This window comes from Salvelinus sp. IW2-2015, linkage group LG11, assembly GCF_002910315.2.
Source record: "Salvelinus sp. IW2-2015 linkage group LG11, ASM291031v2, whole genome shotgun sequence".
Classification (NCBI taxonomy): Eukaryota; Metazoa; Chordata; class Actinopteri; order Salmoniformes; family Salmonidae; genus Salvelinus; species Salvelinus sp. IW2-2015.
This window is the reverse complement of record NC_036851.1, coordinates 40,261,430-40,283,355: the sequence shown is the minus strand read 5'-3', so window position 1 is coordinate 40,283,355 and position 21,926 is coordinate 40,261,430. Positions and strand designations below refer to the sequence as shown.

Genomic DNA, 21,926 nt, shown 5'->3' with positions numbered 1-21,926 from the left:
TGCCTTTTTGAATTTGTATAACCTCAGCTGCTGTAAAAAACAAATAATTATGTAGTGTAGTCTCCCCTGGGAAATTCAAATCAACCAACGATTGTTGTACCGGATAATTCAGGGGGGCAACTTCAACCTGAAATGGGGGGCCCCCCACATTCTGAAATTGCACCCCCCTCCCCGGGCATTGGAATGTGATACAAGGCAACGGTGTGCTTTAGGACCATATGAACGCAGCTTGGGGCTGCAGCGTAGCCTAGTGGTTAGAGCGTTGGACTAGTTACCGAAAGGTTGCAAGATCAAATCCCCAAGCTGACAAGGTACAAATCTGTCATTCTGCCTCTGAACAAGGCAGTTAACCCACTGTTCCTAGCCCGTCATTGAAAATACGAATTTGTTCTTAACTGACTTGCCTAATTAAAGGTAAAATAAAACCTCAGAGCGGCAGGGCAGGCTGGTCTGTTTGTRTTAATGTATTCCCCCTTCTAAAACAAGTTGCGTCCCTGTGATAATTCATTACACCCACCTGGTGTCCCAGGTCTAAATCTGTCCTTAGAGGGCATGGGGGCCCAATGGAACTAGCTTTGAGGCCCATTTTTTGTTAAAAATGCACCGATACAAGTTTGAGTCAATCTTTAAATGCTTGTGGCAGTTGAAACAACTCTTTGGGGGCTGGAGAAATGAACCACTCTCAAATTGACAGCCTGATTTCAAATTAATTATGTTGAGGCTGTAGTTTTACATTTACAAACATTGGGAGTAAAACAAGCTTTTGGGTAGGCCATTGTAAATAGTCTTAACTGAGTTAGATAAATTGGTGTACAGTAGTTGAAATAAGATCATGAGGCATTTAAGCTACTCTTCATGAGTCCAAAATTGGTATAGCCATTTAGACCTGTTCAGCAGAGGTAGCCTCTTCTGCCAGGTGAATTGCATTACTAGTACACCCTGTTTCTGACGTTTGATGGCAAAGTAGGTTCTCCCAGTCTTGGCTTACCACTGCACTATGCATAATCTGAGTGGTTATACAAGGTTGGTGTTCGCTCTAGTCAGGACTAACCATCGATTTGATACATTTGCCATGCGTTATTAGAAGTGTATGGGTCATAAGTGAACAAAATGCACCTCTTGTACACCCTTGTCCACAAGGGTGTGAAAGGACACATTGAGCTTAAATTGATCATACCAAATGTTCTGTGGGGTACTCCAACCAGAGCCTTACCCATTGAGCACACCGACAGCTCAATCATTTCCAATAAAATGCTGCGTTTGCATTTATCAAAAGTATGCATTAAATGGTAGGTGAATGTTGCACATCCAGATGCTGTGTACCATTTTGGGCAGTGACACTAGGTGTGATCAAGGCGTTGGGGTGCTGCTGGTTCTTTTTTCCCTGGACGTTTGATCAAATTCTCAAGTCAGCCAGGAGATCTATAAAACAGTGCTGTGGACCTGGATTTGAGAAAGGAAACAAACATCACCCAGTCATGGTTGTTTGACTCAAGGACCAGTCCATCTTTCATTTAAAACAGCATGTTTATTTAAAAAAAAAGTACTATTTTATTGTCACTAATAGAAACAGTACGGAAGCACAGTCTGAGCATTTTTACAGCTCTTCAAGTATGTTCATTGTCTCTGCAGGGGGCAGGACCAATAGGGCAGGGCTTCTCAAGCTGAGCATATTCCAACTCAGCGTCCTTATCCAATCAGGCCCATCATTGCGTTCAACTTGTCCATATAAAACACACTGCTCGAGAACCCATCAATTGCTTGATCCAGTTAGATTTTGTCCACAGCAGTGTACTGTAGTTAGTCTATTAATCCTCCCAGAAAGACAAGCAGACTGGGGTGATTGAGAAGAGAGACAGAGGAATAGAAACATCGGAGTAAGAAAAAGGGAGATTTTAGGGTTAGAAAGAGAAAAGGAATAGCGAAAGGGGAGGACACTAGCCATGTGGATCAGCAAAATGCCAGCTGTTCATTATCCAAATCCAGCCACGAGAGAGCCCTCAATCACCTGCATTAATGATAGCAATATCAAGAAACAAATTCAATACCACTTGAATCAATTCTAATGCAATAAACATCTTCCACCTGTAAACAAATTCACTCCTTGGAGAGAGAAAGGTATCCTGGCTCCTCCTCCTGTCCACTAAGCCCCACCCACTGGGCTGGCCTGGCGCCACTACAGTTGCATCAGAGGCAGTGCATGGGTTAGTTAGTCCCCTCTCGTCCCGCCAGGCCCTGCGTCGCCATCCCTGATTGTTATGAGAGCCCCGCACCTCTGTTGTCGTTCATTGAGGCCCCCCTGCAGGTCAACTCGGGGACAACAGGAAGCGGTCCAAGTACTGGGAGATGACCTCCCAGTTCCTCCAGAGGAAGGCGAGGAGGACAACAAGGAGCAGCGTTGAGAAGGTGCGGCTACGCGTCTTCATCAAGGGCACCACGCAGTTGGCCACAGTGGAGACGAACACTAGGAGCACGGCCATGACGGCTAGCAGCACGTTGATGAGCTTGCCCAGCAGGGTCCGGGCTGTGGCGTTCTCCAGGCCTTCTAGCTGGACCACCTGCTGCTGCTGCTGCTGCAGCTCCATCTTGGAGATCCGCGTCTGGCATGCCTCCAACGCCTCCTACAGGGGGAGGGGCGAGACAGGGTTATCAAGACGGCCATGGTTCACACAGTGTGGAATGTCAACAACACACTTCAGCACAAACATGGCTAGACATAACTACCGTACCACATACCGGGGGGGACAGTGGGGGGTCATTGAGAAGACCATGGATCACCGTGTGAAACACTTTCACAATTCAGCACAAACAACTACTGTACCATGTAGCATGATAATAGTACAAAAAATGTCCCAGACTAAGAATACGCCTTGGGTTCACTGGAGATGCACTGTTGAGGCCCTTTGGAGCTAAAAGTCAAGTATAATCATTCCATAATCCTTCTTTCAAGTACTGGAGAAACAACCTACCTGAATGTCTCTAGCTCTCTCGTAGGACTGATAGGCGATCTTCTCCTCCATGCTGGCCAGCTCCTGCTTCAGGTTGAGGATCTCATTTTGGTGGAGCTCTGTTAAGTCGTTGAGCTGCTCCTCCAGACGCTCACACCTAGAGACACAGAGGTCAGGTACCGATCACACACACTTCCTTTCATAAAGGTGGAGATGTTTTCTGTTGCTGAGTGAGAATAATACATTATTTTGAACGTAAAGTGTTTAATAACAAGACAGGTTTGCATTTTGAGCGATTTGAGCAAGTGCTGAGTTCAGGGAGGGGTGGTAAATACATGCAGATTTCAGGTTATCACATAAGTATTAGTGACAGTCCGTGTCCTTTGTAAATGAGGACTCAGTAAAGTGTATGTAGTACCTGCGAGGTTGTGTGTGGCAGTAACTGGTTACCTGTATCTCTCCTCCTGCAGGGCCTGTATGATCATGGTGTAGTCTCTCTGGTAGTGACTCTTCAGGCTGTTGAACGACTCATCCAGCCGACCCTGGTTGTCCCGAAGCTCCTGCACTTCGTGGAGCAGCGTGTCCAAGCCCAATGACTGGCCGGGGTCCAGGGTGTTAAGACCCTTAGAGCTGGGCGGGCCCCCTGGGACACTGTTGACCCCTGCCGAGCCGGAGCTGGCACTAGAGCAGTCGTCCTCACTGCCGTACTTTGGGCTGGAAGCCCCCTCCAGACCGTGACCATCCTCCTGGGGTTCGTCGAGGGAGTCCTTCAGGGACGAAATGTTGTCGGCGCTGCCAAACTTGTTGCGGATGAGGGAGGCGATCTCTCGGGGCTTGGACACCACGGCCCCAGCTGCAGAGTGAGTGGCGTGGGAGAAGCTGGAGAGGCCACCGGTCACCTGTAGGGAAGGACAGGTCAGTTACTAACTGGGGTGGGACTAAAGGAGATTTTGACCACAGCATTGTTGAATACTCGTTCGTGATTGGTTAGAAGGGCTCTAGAATGGACATTAAAACCAGATAACAGGACAGTTTGAAAATATAAAATCGGGACACCTTGCAATCATGAATTTCTATGGTCCTTAGTGTTGCAGTCATTACGCAGTTGGCGCTATGCTGTCAAATCCTCCCATGTTTCTAGTTTTACCATCTGTTTTCAGCATCAGGTATTTTTGAATTTGGTTGTCATATTGGAAGGTTTGCTAACAACAAACTATTTAGATATCTTCTAGCCTAGTGTTTGATATGCAATGCAATCTCCTCGTAATTAACATTTCTAGCTATGCCAGGCAAAATCTAGAACCATCAGCTCATTGTTATATCTTAATGAATGTCAATAGAAAACAGCTTAAATAAACACAAATGCAGCTACTTTCTTGTTATTCTGGCTGCAGAGGTCATGCCTGTGTTAGCCAGCGAGCATGGCAACAGAACATATAGAACGAACAACTGGGGTGCGTTTAAAAGATAAGTAAATAAACAAAAAAAGGTATTTCTACCGGTAAATGTGTGCTTTAGTATTGTTTTCTTTGGAAACTGTGGTATAAGCGGGATAAACGCCTCTGTTATGTACATTACTTTGGAAAAATTTACTCTGCAAAGTCATCCATTATTTCCAAGATAATCTACAGAATGTCTATGTATCCCTTACTTAATGGACAGGGACATAGATATACTAGATTTGGGTTCAAACACTATTTGAAATCTTTCAAATATTTTTTGTGTTTTCTTTAGTCTGCCTGGAGTGCCAGATAGGCCAGGTATGATGTTTTGCAACTATTCTATTGGTTCTATTGTGCCAATCAAGCCCAGCTAAAGTATTATAAATGATTTCAAATAGTAATTTTGAACCCAGGTCTGAGAGATACGTATTCTACATGTGTTCTATAGGACTCTGTTAGAAGCTGTGTACTGCTAACCACACTGCAAAGAAGTCAAGGACAGGTGGCTAAGACCAGACAAATTGTACATTTGTGGTGGTACTACTCACATTAGCAGATGCAGTGGCACACTACAGTGGTATGAATTAGTATGACAGTGGTGAAAAATAAGTGGGATGACTAACAAAACAGCTCACAGGGAAAGTAAATGTGATTAAAAATGTTCATAACAGCCCTGACCTTGGCGCCCACRTCCTTGAGGCCTTGGTGCATGTCTCGGAGCACGTCTTTGGGCTGACGGGGGATCCCGTTGTGCTCCACCTCTTTCAGCTTGCGCTGATAGCGCTCCAACTTCCTCTGCAGCTGCTGGATGGTCTGGGCTGATTTCTGGTTCTTCTTCTCAAACACCTGTTTAATGCGGGCACTCTGCTGCTTGTCTGCGTTGTTAGCTAGCTTCAGGTACTCTGCCACATTGTCGTCTCTGGCCCTCTGCTCGATTTTGATCTGCTCGGTGAGCTTGAGTATCTTCTGCTGCAGCTGGGCGATGGCCTGTTTTGTGCGCTGGGGGTCGGGGGTGCTGTCCACTGAGTCCAGCCCGTAGCTGTCTGCTCCATAGGAAATAGCGTTGGGCGATATGGCCGGGCCGGAGCCGTCCAGACGATCCAGCTGACCAAGGAAAGGGAGAGTGTAATGAGGAAGATAAGATAAAGGGAAGATGGAAATAAGAGATCAGAGACTGACGTGTGAGATTGAGGGAGAGTGTAAAAATAACTAAATTGAACTGGAAGAGGAAGGCCTATTATAACAGAGGCAATATTGAGTTTCATAATTTCATAAACTATGATCATGATCATTCGATTCGGCTGCAAAACAGTCAACCACAAGCTTCCTCCAGTTGCTATGGTCACTATTTGATGTGGTTGAAGAAACTTGTCTTCATCCTACATCAGACCTTTATGTATATGAAACTAGAGCACTAACATAATAACCCAGCCAATACCAACACCCTATAATCATAAGGTTACCTGTTACCTACCATTATACTCAGACTGGTTTCCCATAATGTGTAAAACAGCTGGGCCATACCTTTCATATATTAACGCAGAGGAATCCATGTGTATAATCTGAGCAGTAATCCATCAGACAGGGATGCCATTAAGACTGTGTGCCACCTCATACATCTCTGAAGAAGCTTAAGGCTCAACCAGAAAAATAAAATGTTAGTGCCTTAAAGTATTCACACCCCGACGACTTATTCCACATTTTGTTGTGTTACCGCCTACATTCAAAATGGATTAAATTTTTAAAAAAATGTCTCACCTGTCTACACACAATACCCCATTATTACAATGTGAAAACATAATTAATCAATGTTTTGTAGAAGCACCTTTGGCGGAGATTACAGCTGAGAGTCTTTAAGAGCTGGGTAAGTCTAAGAGCTTTACACAAATGGATTGTACAATATTTGCCAATTATGCTTTTTAAATTCTTTAAGCTCTCAAATTGATTGTTGCTAGACAGCCATTTTAAAGTCTTGTTATAGATTTTCAAGATAATTTATGTCAAAATTGTAACGAGGCCACTCAGGAACATTTAATGTCTTCTTGGTAAGCAACTCCAGTGTAGATTTGGTTATTGTCCTGCTGAAAGGTGAATTGTGTCTGTTGGAAAGCAGACTGAACAAGGTTTTACTCTATGATTTTGCCTGTGCTTATAGCTGTATTCCGTTTATTTGTATCCTAAATAACTCCCTAGTTCTTACCGATGACAAGCATACCAATAACATGATGCAGCCACCACAAGGCTTGAAAATATGAAGATTGGTACTCAGTGATGTGTTTGCCCCAAACATAACGCTTTGTACTCATGACAAAAAGTTAATTTCTTTGCCACATCTTTTGCAGTATTACTTAAGTGCCTTGTTGCAAACAGGATGCTTGTTTTGGCTTCCTTCTTTTCACACTGTCATTTAGGTTAGTATTGTGGAGTAACTACAATGTTGTTGATCCATCCTCAGTTCTCACATCACAACCATTAAAAACTCTGCTTTAAAATCACAAATTGGCTCATGGTGAAATCCCTGAGTTAGGAAGGACGCCTGTATTTTTGTAGTAACACCATCCAAAGCCTAATTAATAACTTCACTATGCTCAAAGGGATATTCAGAATCTGTTGTTTTGTTTTTTTAAACACATCTTCATTGCCATTTTTAGTGAGGCATTGAAAAACCTGTTTGTGGTCGAATCTGTGCTTGGAATTCACTAAATCGATTAAGGGACCTTACAGATAATTGTATGTATAGGGTACACCGATGCGGTTGTTATTTAAAAAATCATGTTAACCACTCTTATTGAACACGAAATGAGTCCATGCAACTTATGTGACTTGTTAAGCAAATTTTTATTCCTAAACTTATTTAGGCTTGGCATAAAGTGGTTGAATACTTGTTGACAAGACATTTCAACTTTACATTTTTTATTCATTTCTAAAATGTTATACAAACAAAATTCCACTTTGACATTATGGGGTATTGTGTGTAGATCAGTGACACATTTAAATGTAATCCTTTTTAAAATTCAGGCTGTAACAAAATGTGGATAAGGTAAAGGGGTGTGAATACTTTCTGAAGGCACTATGTTCTCAAATCAATTTGCTATAAACAGATTGTGGAACAGCAGTGTTAGAGGTCAGAAGGTAATTGACTTTGTGCAGAGAGGGGTTCTGTGCTGTTCTTGGGAAAGACGTAGGCCACCACAGTGGGGTTGCGAGTACATCCCCCTTTCCATCACTGTCAGCTCAGACAGTTTGTGTAAAAGACAGGCAGTGGACAGGACTGTTGTTGCTCTTTCTAAGAATGACAGACTGTCGACTGAGTCCCTCAACCACAGCCATGTCTCGATGCTAGTTAGACCCTAGTCCGATAGCTGCTCTTGTAAGGACAGTTCATTGCAGTACACACAGGGTGATCACTGTCTGTTGGTGCAACAGACAACTTAGCCTTATCCATCCAACAGTCATATTCATACCAGTACTTCTCAAAAGGCTTGGTGGTGTCATCAAGCATTGTGAGATGACTGCCAGGGATATGCACTGTGCTTGATGGGTATACCTCAGACACAATGAGGCGCTAGCTTTGCTAGTTGTCTAGGAGTTCAACACTCAATTTTAACAATGTAAAGGATTTGATCATTTACCTGCTACAAGTCAGTATTCAATCAGTGAACTACACATTTCAATGGATGTGAGAAATTCCAGATCTTGGGGRCTATAGAACAGTGTCAATGATGTAAGGCAACGATATGTTCTTCAAACTTTGAGCTTGTTTTGGCCTGCAAGGCAAGCCTTCGCTGGCTGACCTGAAGTACACTTGGAGACAGCCACAGCTAAATATAGAAAAGCTTAGAGCACATAGTCACCTACGCACACACACACACACACTATTGCTCTCTCTGACCCGCCAGCACTGACAGCTCCTTTATCGAAGAACATCCAGAGGACTGCAAACCAGTTAAATTGGTCAGATTTCAGCTAACAGCACAAGAAGTCAGGAATTCTGACCTTCCAATACTGTGCTTCCATTTCTTCTGTTTCTTTAGTAGTAGCAGCTTTTTATTTTATTTACACTACCATTCAAAAGTTTGGGGTCACTTAGAAATGTCCTTGTTTTTGAAAGAAAAGCTATTTTTTTTGTCCATTTAAAATAACATAAATTGATCAGAAATACTGTGTAGACATTGTGAATGTTGTAAATGACTATTGTAGCTGGAACTGCAGCTTTATGGGCTATCTACATAGGCATACAGAAGCCCATTATCAGCAACCATCACTCCTGTGTTCCAATAGCACGTTGTGTTAGCTAATCCAAGTTTATCATTTTAAAAGGCTAATTGATCATTAGAAAACCCTTTTGCAATGATGTTAGCACAGATGAAAACTGTTGTTCTGATTAAAGAGGCAATAAAACAGGCCTTCTTTAGACTAGTTGAGTATCTGGAGCATCAGCATTTGTGGGTTCGATTACAGGCTCAAAATGGCCAGGAACAAATAACTTTCTTCTGAAACTCAGTCTATTCTTGTTCTGAGAAATTAAGGCTATTCCATGCGAGAAATTGCCAAGAAACTGAAGATCTCGTACAACGCTGTGTACTACTCCCTTCACAGAACAGCGCAAACTGTCTCTAACCAGAATAGAAAGAGGAGTGGGAAGCCCTGGTGTACAACAGAGCAAGAGGACAAGTACTTTAGAGTGTCTAGTTTGAGAAACAGACTCCTCACAAGTCCTCAACTGGCAGCTTTATTAAATAGTACCCACAAAACAGTCTCAACGTCAACAGTGAAGAGGCGACTCCGGGATGCTGGCCTTCTAGTGACCCCAAACTTTTGAACTAGTGTCGAACAAAAAACTTTGCAGTGGCTTGTCTGTCCCAGTGAGTAGGTCCCCTAGTTTAATCTTACACGGTCAGTCCACTCAGTGGAGTGGTACCCGGATGTGAGCAGCATGTCTGCCAGGGTTGGGGTTAAACTCACCCGGTCAGGCTCCTCAGTGGAGTGGTACCCGGATTTGAGCAGCATGTCGGCCAGGGCGGGGCTGGTGAGCGTGTCCGTGGTGGAGGAGGAGCGCGGGCGGCCAGCCTGCAGCAGCATCACCTCCTGGGTACTCCTCCGGTGGATCTGGGGGCTGCCTTTCTGGGGGGGGTCCCCAGTCCCCCCAGTCTTGCTGCGGCGGCTCTGCAGGCTGGTCCCTCGCTTCATCATTGGGGGCGCGCTTCTGATCTGCTGCAGAACGCGGCTCAGAGCTGCAGGGGGAGCGGAGGAAGTAGCGTGGGGGTCAGAGTCCGGACCGGGGGCGGACGAGTCTCCAACCTCTGGCCCCCCACCGTCCGGGGGCTCAGGGGCAGGCCCACCCATAGAGAAGGAGGTGGCGGCGTCGTGCGGGGAGACGGACGAGCGGCGGCGCTGCGGCTGGAAGAGCTGCTTCAGGCCGTGGCCCAGCGCGCCCATGTTTTCCAGTGCATTGTGGGTGATTTTGGACAGGCCGTGCTCGGACTCAGACGCCCTCCGGCCCACCTCCGGCTCCTCAGGACTCTGCTCACTGCTAGCCTGATCCATCAGGGGGCGCCAGGCTGACGCTCAGCCACAGGGTCACAGGGCCAACACTGGGGGTGCGAGGGTCTAGCTACGTACCGACGCCACACCCCCTCTCAGAGGCAGCTTCAAAGCCGGGAAGCAGGGGGGATGGCACTGGGCCCTGTGCGCATGCATGCATCTGCGGATTGGCTCAAAGTCATGCTCGTCTAACACAAGAAGGAAAATAAAATGGATTATGACATGCAGCAGTGAGTGGACGGAACAAAAAAAGTAGCAGAATTAAAACTGATTACACAAAGGAGCAGACAGTCGTTGAACTAGGGTCGGCTTTGAGACTTTAGTTATTAGTTGACTCAAATTGTTTTTGTTTTTTTATGTCCAAATATTCTTATATGGCAATATTAGTTCATGTTCTCAGAGAAATCCATATAAGCCAAAAACCACAACGTCTGATATGTCTAAACCCACTTACAAAATAAATCTACTGCACAAGCCTTATCTACAGCAATGATGGGTGTCATGCTAAACAAATTATTATTTTTAAACTATTTTTGAAATGCTGGGGTTCATTGTACAGTTTCCATAGATACACTAAAGTGCCACAGTGACCGTATCAAATTGCAAATTCACTTTTAGAGGACGGAAGCGTGTCACAGGACCTGGGTTAACTAGCCTAATCTTTGTGGTTCCCTGGTCAGGCAAACAAACATTGCCTTAATTATTCACTCAGACTGTCCTTTTACATTGTCGTCTAATATAAGACACACAGCATTTCAGAAACAATTTCTTTACCAAATGGGTGAAAGAAACCATATATCCTTTTAGGATTTCGAAAGAGTTTAAAATTATTGTAGCTAAATAATATGAAAAGGATGGTGAGTGAGCACTAAAATATTCATTAATATAGTTTTATCAGGTGGTCTTATCTGCCAGAGGCACCCAGATTTGCACCATGTTCTCCCTGTAGAGAGCTTTGGCCTCAGAATCAAACATGGAGCTGTCTATGGCTAATCTACAGCGTCTGAGAGCTGAGTTCATGGAGAGCACATTATATAAAGACTATCTTTCACTTATCAACAGCATAGAAAGATCGAAACAGAGAGGGACATAAAGGGAGGGAGAGAGATATGGAGGAAGAAAGCGAGAGAGAAAAGGAGAAACAGAGAGGGACATAAAGGGAGGGAGAGAGATATGGAGGATGAAAGCGAGAGGGAAAAGGAGAAACAGTTGGCAAGAAAGAGAGGAGAAATGGAGCGAGAGAAAAAGAGCTTACCATCCGTCCAGCTTCTCTTCTGACTCACAGCTCAGGGTTGGCTGCTGCGGAGGAGGTGGTCAACATGAGGAAAATCACTATCAAATTGGAACAAACGAAGAGATACAAATAAATTATGCTGGCATGGCGGCACACTGACTCACACTCAATCAGCCATGTATAAACTGCACAGAATCAAAGAGACATGTATGTGCACAAACACACACTGAGGCTCTTCAGTGACTTCTAAAATGTATTCTAGAAGGAAGAGCAGTCCTTATCTTCACTGCCCAGTGCACACTCAAAATGTGAAACTATGACATGAAGATGTGTGGAACACCTAACAGTGATGACTAATCCAGATTGCTCAGGGGGCAGAGCAGTAGAGGTCTCTGATACATTGATGCATCATGAGTGGTACAGTAAATAACGTAAGTAAATGAGGGACACAAAGCTTGAGAGCCACTGACTAGCAGACGATGTCAATAACCTAATGGAGTGTCTTTCATGTAGTGAGCTAAGAGCCTGTTGCTTAGAGTCACTGGTAGCATCCCAAATGGCACCCTATTCCTTACAATAGTACACTACCTTTTCCAGCATTTGGGCTCTGGTCAAAAGTAGTGCACTATATAGGAAATTAGGCTGCCGTTTGGTACGCACACACAGTGCCCGTCAGTGACCCTCAACCCCACCAATTATAGGCCTATGTGGCAGCATTTGCCTAATCAGCACAAAACTAAGGAAGAGGAAAGGTGAAAAATTCAGTCACCACCAGTTTACTGGCACCACTGACAACCCCCTACCCACACAAGCCCCCCTACCCCCCCAAGTCCCCCCTACCCACTCTGAAATTATGATACATCACCTGTATTTCCCTCACATTAGGAGGTTGTGCTATGCAGGAAGTTTTTCTCTGCATCCTGCAACACCCAAAACAGCATAGAGAAAACACTACTAGCATGGAGGGAAAGTATCCCAAATGGATAGGAGAGATTGCTTAATTTGGGAAAGTCCCTTCCTCATAACTATAACACTAACCCTGTAACATTAACCCAACACGGGTGTACCACAATGGCTAATCTCAACCCACAGAGAGAAACTATTCAAACCCTTGCTCTAACTAACGACTGACATAAAAAAAAGTGTCAACAACGGTCATATCAGCATCCTCCTCGTCTATCACTGAAAGTCCCCTAATGTGTGTGCCCATTCCCCTCCTCCTCATTTCACCCCATGTTCAATTTATTGCAATCCAGACTGAAAGGTATGGCCATCTATAGGTCATGTGCAGGCCCGATTTCAATGAGGGGACGCTGTGGCCAACAGTTGAGCAGATACACACACAGCAACATGCACGTTCCACACACAGTGACATCCATGTGGCACACACACAGAGACGTGCACACTTACACACACAGTGACGTGTATGTTCCATTGTGTCCTGAAGGTAATACACAGAGTGATAAGTGAGTCTAACAGTGTTGTTCATACATTATTAAGCAGACAAACATAGGAGTGACTCAGCACAGATATTGTGTGTCACTGTCAACAAGCAGGCACATCCAACCCATCCAAAAACACTATAGATAAAACACCTGTGCCACAAGCAGAAAGGCTAATGGAACACAAGGCCATGCTATAATATCAGACTACCTACCACCACAGATGCAGTCTAACATGCACATCCACAGCTGAGTACATATATGAGCATAGTAGCAAACATTCACACAGTGACATACACACACCATGACACTATTACACACCATGACACTATTACACACCATGACACTATCACACACCATGACACTATCACACCATGACACACCATGACACTATTACACACCATGACACCATGACACACCATACCACACCATGACACTATTACACACCATGACACTATTACACACCATGACACACCATGACACTATTACACACCATGACACTATTACACACCATGACACACCATGACACTATTGCACACCATGACACACCATGACACTATTACACACCATGGCACTAATACACACCCAGTCTCTCTTCCTCCTCTAGTGCGCTACATTCTCTGACTTAAGAGGGTTGGCCAACACTCGCTTATCACTCTGCCCCGCCGCCTCGACCATTCAGCCTTCCAAGGTCACACCAGTGTGCGTATGTCTACAGTCTATACTGCCTGTGCCTACATAGATAAGATGCTGCATGCAAATGTATCTACCACATCTGTACTTTTGTGTCCATTCACTGTAACAGTCTACTTTCACACAGCATCTACAGCAAGGCCCAGCAAGATGAGAACGTCTTAAAGATTGAATCCGCAATAGGGGGAAAAGCGCCCCTGTCCGCCCCAGCACCTCTTATTGTTTTGTGGACCTAATGGAGGAGAGATGCTTCGAGCAACACAGTACATATTCTGCTGTTCTATCGCGTGTGCAATGATGTCAGAGGGTAAACAACAGAGTTTGTTGTTTGCAGTAACATCTTTGTTGTTGTAATATCCCAAAAGGACATAGCAGGTTCACCATTAATGATTCCATCTTTAAAGGGGAGGGGAAACACTAGGCTTTACACCTGTTTAGTGTTAGTGGATTGAATACAACTTGTTGCATTGCTATATGTCCTAAAGTGTTTCCATTCCCCTTTAATGTGCTGTGCCAGCCTGCTGATCGTTGATCTTCTGATCTATTTTTTTCCACTGTTCATCTACCAAAAGCTATTCTTCATTCTGATGAAAGTCAACATGGCTGAAACATTAATGCCACTTTCACAACAATGTTAGGATCGACAAACAAAAAATTACTCAGGAGCTGCCATCTTTCCTCATCTACCGTAAGGCAAAGAAATTCCCTCATTTTTGAAAAAAGTTAGGCAAAATGATATGCAGTGCAATAGCCAGTTGACTCTTTCCTGAAGCAAATTGTTTGGCTAGCTACTGGGACACATGTCTTAAGTTCCAGTCATCAGCAGGCCTATTAGGATTTCTCTGCATAAGAAAAGGCTAAATATTCCAAGGAAGTTTTCAAAACCGCTCTTTCCAAAATAAAAGACCTGGGATGTCCTTTCCTCTTCAGTCAACGGTATCCAGTGATGTTTAGGAATATCACATGCTGCAATGGAAAGAGTGGAGAAATGTCAGGGCAGGTTCTCAAAATCACCAGGGGTATAAAGATAAACATTTACCATTAAGACCAGGGTTTGTCCATTGACTTTAGATGATCTGACTGGTAAATGTGATCTTTATGCTTTTGACAAACTCACCGCAGTTCAACACTGTACTTTCAGACTCAACTCAAATACATGTGACTCGCTCATTTAAGTGTGGTTAATCAAAAGACTCAATACAGTATGCGCTCCAGATTCAATAAACTATTGCACTGCATATCATTCTGGCTAATCCAGTAAGCTGTCATGAAAACTAGGACCAAACAGGTGCACAGACTTGCCATGGGATAGGCAAACCACTGCAACTGTCTCCTCTGAGTAGCTTACAGATCCTTCAGAAAGTATTCATACTCAATACATATTGATTCAAGACATTTCAGCTTTTGATTTGTAATTAAAGTGTAAACATTTTGAAAAACAATTCCACTTTGACATTATGGGGTATTGTGTGTAGGCCAGTGACACAAAATCAAAATTGTATCAATTTTTTAAAAATCAGGCAGTAACAACAAAAATGTGGAAAAAGTCAAGGCGTGTGAATACTTTCTAAAGGCACTGTATGTCTGGGAGCTTGATATTTCTTAGCTAATTAAGATCAAGATCATTTTATTGGTCAATTGCACATAAGGTACAAACAAAATGTGACTTCCGCTTTTAACCCAACCCCTGTGAAAGACACACATACACTGGTTTCGGAGAGGTGCAGGGGGCTGCCACACCGGGCGCCCGGGAAGGAGTTGTTTTGTAACTAGCTAACGTTAGTTAGAGTGATGTGACTGATAGATTTTCCAAAATGGAATGTGTAGGGTGTGTTTGTTTTTACAATAGGAGACAGTTGACTTCCGAGCTAAACAGAGCTGTTAGCTCAATTAATCTGATAAACGTTAATCAATCAGACATTGATCAAATTTGCTTGCTGCAAGAAATGTGAAGTTGTTTAAGCCCAAAGCCAGCCAGTGAGTAATTAGCTAGCTATACAACACCTAGCCCCTACGTTCTTATGCTGTCCCCTGGACAACATTAGAGGTCGACCGATTATGATTTTTCAACGCCGATACAGATTATTGGAGGACCAAAAAAAGCCGATACCGATTAAAATCGGCCGATTTTTATTTATATATATATAAAATAATGACAATTACAACAATACTGAATAGACACTTATTTTAACTTAATACATCAATAAAATCTATTTAGTCTCAAATAAATGATGAAACATGTTCAATTTGGTTTATTTAATGCAAAAACAAAGTGTTGGAGAAGAAAGTAAAAGTGCAATATGTGCCATGTAAAAAAGCTAACGTTTAAGTTCCTTGCTCAGAACATGAGAACATATGAAAGCTGGTGGTTCCTTTTAAAATGAGTCTTCAATATTCCCAGGTAAGAAGTTTTAGGTTGTAGTTATAGGAATTATAGGACTCTCTCTCTCTATACCATTTGTATTTCATTAACCTTTGACTATTTGATGTTCTTATAGGCACTTTAGTATTGCCAGTGTAACAGTATAGCTTCCGTCCCTATCCTTGCCCCTACCTGGGCTCGAACCAGAAACACATCGACAACAGCTACCCTCGAAGCATCGTTACCCATCGTTCCACAAAAGCCGCGGCCCTTGCAGAGCAAGTGGAACAACTACTTCAAAGGTCTCAGAGCGAGTGACGTCACCGATTGAAATGCTATTAGCGCGCACCCCGCTAACTAGCTCGAGAGTTGATAGGCTTGAAGTCATAAACAGCTCAATGCTTGAAGCACAGCGAAGAGCTGCTGGCAAACGCACAAAAGTGCTGTTTGAATGAATGCTTATGAGCCTGCTGCTGCCTACCATCGCTCAGTCAGACTGCTCTATCAAATACCAAATAATATACTTAATTATAACATAATAACACACAGAAATACGAGCCTTAGGTCATTAATATGGTCAAATCCGGAAACGATCATTTCGAAAACAAAACGTTTATTCTTTCAGTGAAATACGGAACCGTTCCGTATTTTATCTAACAGGTGGTATCCATAAGTCTAAATATTCCTGTTACATTGCACAACCTTCAATGTTATGTTATAATTATATAAAATTCTGGCAAATTAGTTTGCAACGATCCAGGCGGCCTAAACTGTTGCATATACCCTGACTCTGCGTGCAATGAACGCAAGAGAAGTGACACAATTTCCCTAGTTTTATATTGCCTGCTAACCTGGATTTCTTTTAACTAAATATGCAGGCTTAATAAAATATACTTCTGTGTATTGATTTTAATAAAGGCATTGATGTTTGTGGTTATGCATATTCGTGCAACTATTGTGCTTTTTTCACAAATGCGCTTTTGTTAAATCATCCCCAGTTTGGCGAAGTTGGCTGTCTTTGTTAGGAAGAAATGGTCTTCACACAATTCGCAACGAGCCAGGCGGCCCAAACTGCTGCATATACCCTGACTCTGTTGCACAGCACGCAAGAGAATTTAAACAATTTCCCTAGTTAAAAGAAATTCATGTTAGCAGGCAATATTAACTAAATATTCAGGTTTAAAAATATATACTTGTGTATATGGTTAGGTACACATTGGTGCAAAGACAGTGCTTTTTTCGCGATTGCGCTTGTTAAATCACCCATTTGGCGAAGTAGGCTATGATTCAATGATAAATTAACAGGCACMACATCGATTGTATGCAACGCAGGACAAGCTAGATAAACTAGTAATATCATCAACCATGTGTAGTTAAAAAAAACTTCTTAAGGCTAGGGGTCAGTATTTTGACGTCCGGATGAAAAGCGTGCCCAAAGTAAACTGCCTGCTACTCAGGCCCAGAAGCTAGGATTTGCATATTATTAGTAGATTTAAAAAGAAAACACTCTGAAGTTTCTAAAACTGTTTGAATAATGTCTGAGTATAACAGAACTGATTTGGCAGGCGAAACCCCGAGCACAATCCATCCAGGGAGTTTTTTGTTTTGTTTAGGTCAATGTGTTTTCTATTAGTTTTCTCTGGGAAGCTCTTTTTAATAGGAATTTGCTTGCAGTTCCTAAGGCTTCCACTAGATGTCAACAGTCTTTAGAAATTGGTTGATGTTTTTCTTTTGAGAAATTAAGAAGTAGCCCTGTTATTTCCATGTGTCACTCAGAGGCACTCAAGTCTTTTGGTGCGCACGACCTGGAACGTGCTTCACTTTGTTTTCGTCCGGTATTGAACACAGTTTATCCCGTCTTAAATTTTATCGATTATTTACATTTTAGGATACCTATGGGTTGGATTAGGAAAGTTGTTTGAAATGTTTGGACCAAGTTTACAGGTAACTTATTAGATACTTTGTAGGCATGTTGGGCGAGTTGAAACCGGTGTATTTCTGAATCAAACGTGCCAAATAAATGGACATTTTGGGGATATAAAGAAGAAATTTATCGAACAAAAGGACCATTTGTGATGTTTCTGGGACATTTTGGCGTGCATATATAAGAAGATCTTCAAAGGTAAGGCATGAATTATATCGTTATTTCWGATTTTTGTGTCGCACCTGGCTGGTTGAAATAGGATTGTATTGTGTTTGTATGCGGGGTGCTGTCCTCAGATAATCGCATGGTCTGCTTTCGCCGTAAAGCCTTTTTGAAATCTGACACTGTGGCTGGATTAACAAGAAGTTAAGCTGTATTTTGATGTATAACACTTGTATGTTTAATGAATTCTTATTATGAGTATTTCTGTTTTTGAATTTGGAGCGCTGCAATTTCACTTGATGTTGTCAAATCATTCCCGTTAACGGGATCCGAGCGGGAATGGGGGTGAAGGGATCCCTAAGAGGTTTTAACTATTGATTATGTTAAGATTGATTGTTTTTTATAAGATACGTTTAATGGTAGCTAGCACCTTACCTTGGCTCCTTGCTGCACTCGCATAACAGGTAGTCAGCCTGTCAGGCAGTCTCCTCGTGGAGTACAATGTAATCAGCCATGATCGGTGTCCAAAAATGCCGATTACCGATTGTTATGAAAACTTGAAGTCGGCCCTAATTAAATCGGCCATTCCGATTAATCGGTCGACCTCTAGTAAGAATGTTGTTCATCAACTACAGCTCAGCCTTCATCACCCTAGTGTCCTCCAAGCTCATCACTAAGCTCAGGGCCTTGGATATGAACCCCTACCCGTGCAACTGGATCCTGAACTTCCTGATAGGCCACAAGGTGCACCTGTGAAATGACCACACCTGTCAGGTGGATGGATTATCTTGGCAAAGTAGAAATGCTCACAAACAGGGATAAAAACAAATTTGTGCACAACATTTTAGAGAAATAAGCTTTTTGTGCATATCATGAAACATGTAACCAACACTTCACGTGTTGCAATTATATTTTTGTTCAGTATATTTTCCGGGATCTGACATTGCTCCTTCTGATATTTCTGGATTATATGTGTATAGTTTATTTTATTATTGCTAGGTATTACTGCACTGTTGGAACTAGAAACAAGTATTTTGCTGCACCTGCAAAAACATCAACAAATCTGTGTATGTGACCAATACATCTTTCATTTGATCTCCTTTATTGTTCAATGCAGATATGCCATTCCATAATGGCTGCTGTGGCTACTGATAGATAGCATGATGACARAAATACCAGTTTTCTGGGAAAACAACCAGTACTTCAATCATTTTGATGGAGCAGGGTGGCTAAAGGTAATATTTGGAGTAGTGGCATATCCCATCCATGCATTGAGGTATATTTTCAGACCCATATCTCGCGCCGGCTCCATGGTGTCTTAGAGTAACCACGATTGCGTTCTGAACCCAGTGTAACTCAGCGTAAAGGTAGGCTCGGTATCTTCTGGCAAGCATTGAAAATAAATTGTGCAGTTATCAGTAGTCAGTGGCCAAACAGAACCACCATCAATATCAGAATGAGCCCGCTAGCTGGCTGGTTAGTTAGCATATGTGTGGATTTGAATCGCTAATGTTACATCCACTAGCACTACTGCATACAGGCCAAATTAAAATCTAAACCCGGCAACAGACAAATACCATGAAAAAAATGCACAACTCCTTTTTGTCTGTTGCACGTTGTGTATGGCTAATGATCTCACAGACATGCTGAAAACATTGACCCACCTGGTGTGTGTAGGCTGTAGTTTTTGACAGTGGATTTACACCGCAGCACATCCCGATGATGCGCCACCGGCTGAGTGGCTTTCGTGTTACTCCCTACCTGGCAGACCCTCACACCACACTGAATAACATCTACATTAGTTAACTAGCTAATTACTTAGCCAAGATTAATAGATAACTCGTTAGTTTAATGACAATATAGCTAACACCTGCTCACTGGAAATGTGATAATGGAGGGGTTGATCATATTTGAATGCTGTATGACACACCCAAGCAAGCCGTAGTTAGCTAGCTATCCCATGCCCAGACAGTAAAGTAATCGTAAATTGCTTGCACCCAGACAGTAACACTAACAAGCTACAGGCTATCTGGCTTAGCTAATGCTAGCGAGATAGAACAGGTTGGTTGGGAGTAACGTTAGCCAGCTAACATTAGCTAGCTACCACATCGAGCTAGCATCAGGTTGAACACAAGTTCATAAACAATACACCTCTTTGGGAAATATACTACAAAAATAGACGTATTTCACACCACAATGACACTATAGTTCGTCAATCAAACTATATGATATATTGTGCATTTACAGGCTACAACTTACATAGGCGCTGAGAGGATTGTGCTGATGATGCCAGTTCATTTCTCCGGGTGGAACAGCATTCCCACGATGACGTCAAAGAGCGTGTTCAACCGGGGTGGGGGGGCAGAAATCTTCTTCGGACTACACCCCCAAAAAGTGGATTGCCGCCACAAACCGGATGGGGTTGAAAAATCAAGGTAAATATAAAATCCTAACTAATTTAATCCACCCCCCAAAAATTGTACCTTGACAAAAACTAAAATCCCACTTCTTCCTTAAAATGGTTTGGCTTGTGACACTACTCCATGCAACTCCTCCGCCAAGAAGTACAAACATCTAAACAATTAAAAAAATTTTTTTTAGGCAAATCCATTAAGAACAAATTATTATTTACAATGACGGCCAAACTCGACCGGTGCTGGGCCAATTGTGCGCCGCCCTATGGTACTACCAATCACGGCCGGTCGTGATACAGCCTGGAATCGAACCAGGGTGTCTGTACTGACGCCTCGAGCACTGAGATGCAATGTTAGACCGCTGCGCCACTCGAGAGCCTGACAACAAGTCTGTCTCTCGTGATCTTCACAGCCTTCACTTGACACAGCACTCTCTCCATTAGTTTGTATATTTCAAATGGATTCTTCAAAATTGGTAATGCAATCAACTGCTTCTCATTAACAAACCGTACTCCCACAAGGTAAAAAGGGACATTGTCAGCACTGAACACTACTTTTCTCCAGTTAAAATAATGGTCATAATGCCAACCCAGAGATGGCGATAGTGGGGCACTTATCTACAGTAGGATATATAAACAGGTGCATTATAAGTGTCTAATTAGGATGTCGTGACCTGTAACACCTGAGTAAATTTACCAAACTCTCCGACGTGAGTTATTCACATATACATAATTACATGGTGTCAGAGAAATGAACCTAAAGAGGACAAGGTATGTGGACAATGTAATCACTACCGGATAAATGCAAACAAGTGGAACAAATGAGCGAGGATGAAGAGCCTGCAATGTCTCAGTCAAATTCAGGTGCCTATCTTCTCGGGGGACTGTGGTCTAAATACCCAGCAGCACTTTCTGCTCCACCCATTTCATCAGTCCCAAGAAATAAGCCTATAAATGACTTATTATTATAATAGAGGGAACTATTCTAGGCCAGCATCCCAGAGTTGCCTCTTCACTGTTGACGTTGAGACTGGTGTTTTGCGGATACTATTTAATGAAGCTGCCAGTTGAGGACTTGTGAGGTCTAGTTTGAGAAACAGACACACTCTAATGTACTTGTTCTCTTGCTCAGTTGTGCACCGGGGCCTCCCACTCTTTCTTTTCTGGTTAGAGACAGTTTGCGCTGTAATGTGAAGGGAGTAGTACACGGCGTTGTACCAGATGGCAATTTCTCGCATGGAATAGCCTTCATTTCTCAGAACAAGAATAGACTGACGAGTTTCTGAAGAAAGTTATTAATTTATTATATATATTGGAACTAGTGGATATATATATTGGAACTAGTGGATATATGGAGGCTTAAATATCCTGACSAAGTGAGATATACATGGCAAGGCTCAATCAAGCTAGTCGTCTTGACTACTTTCTTATGTCATTCTCTGTGGCACCAAAAGCTAAAAAAAAGTGTTGATAGGGGACAGAATGCGGTCGGACCATGAGATAATTGGCATATACAAGGCCTTACACTTACTGAATTTCCATGTGGGCGAGGGTTTTGTTAATTTAATCAAAGCTAATTGTATGGATTTTTTTCTATTAATAATGTAAAATTTAACAGCTATACAGAAAGACTCTTTTTTTTTGTACTAGGCAAGTCAATTAAGAACAAATTCTTATTTTCAATGACGCCCTAGGAACAGCGGGTTAACTGCCTTGTTCAGGGGCAGAACGCCAGATTTTTATCTTGTCAGCTTGAGGATTC

The 21,926-nt window shown here is 42.8% G+C and overlaps 1 protein-coding gene across 2 annotated transcripts; it reads right to left on the bottom strand.

Annotated features, from left to right (window-relative positions):
- Nucleotides 1–1,536: 1,536 nt before the first annotated feature.
- Nucleotides 1,537–20,117, bottom strand: LOC111970382 (transmembrane and coiled-coil domains protein 1-like). Of its 2 annotated transcripts, XM_023997089.2 has the most exons (8): nt 20,011–20,101; nt 14,211–14,269; nt 11,190–11,266; nt 9,356–10,122; nt 5,069–5,494; nt 3,399–3,847; nt 2,970–3,105; nt 1,537–2,621 (listed from the first exon to the last, which is right to left on the bottom strand). In XM_023997089.2, exons 4-8 carry the CDS (start codon nt 9,935–9,937, stop codon nt 2,307–2,309), a joined length of 1,908 nt encoding a protein of 635 aa, XP_023852857.1. In that variant the 5' UTR covers nt 9,938–10,122; nt 11,190–11,266; nt 14,211–14,269; nt 20,011–20,101; the 3' UTR covers nt 1,537–2,306. The 2 variants fall into 2 exon arrangements, with proteins under 2 accessions (XP_023852857.1, XP_023852856.1); XM_023997088.2 differs by lacking the exon at nt 14,211–14,269 and having other exon boundaries at nt 20,011–20,117.
- Nucleotides 20,118–21,926: the final 1,809 nt, after the last annotated feature.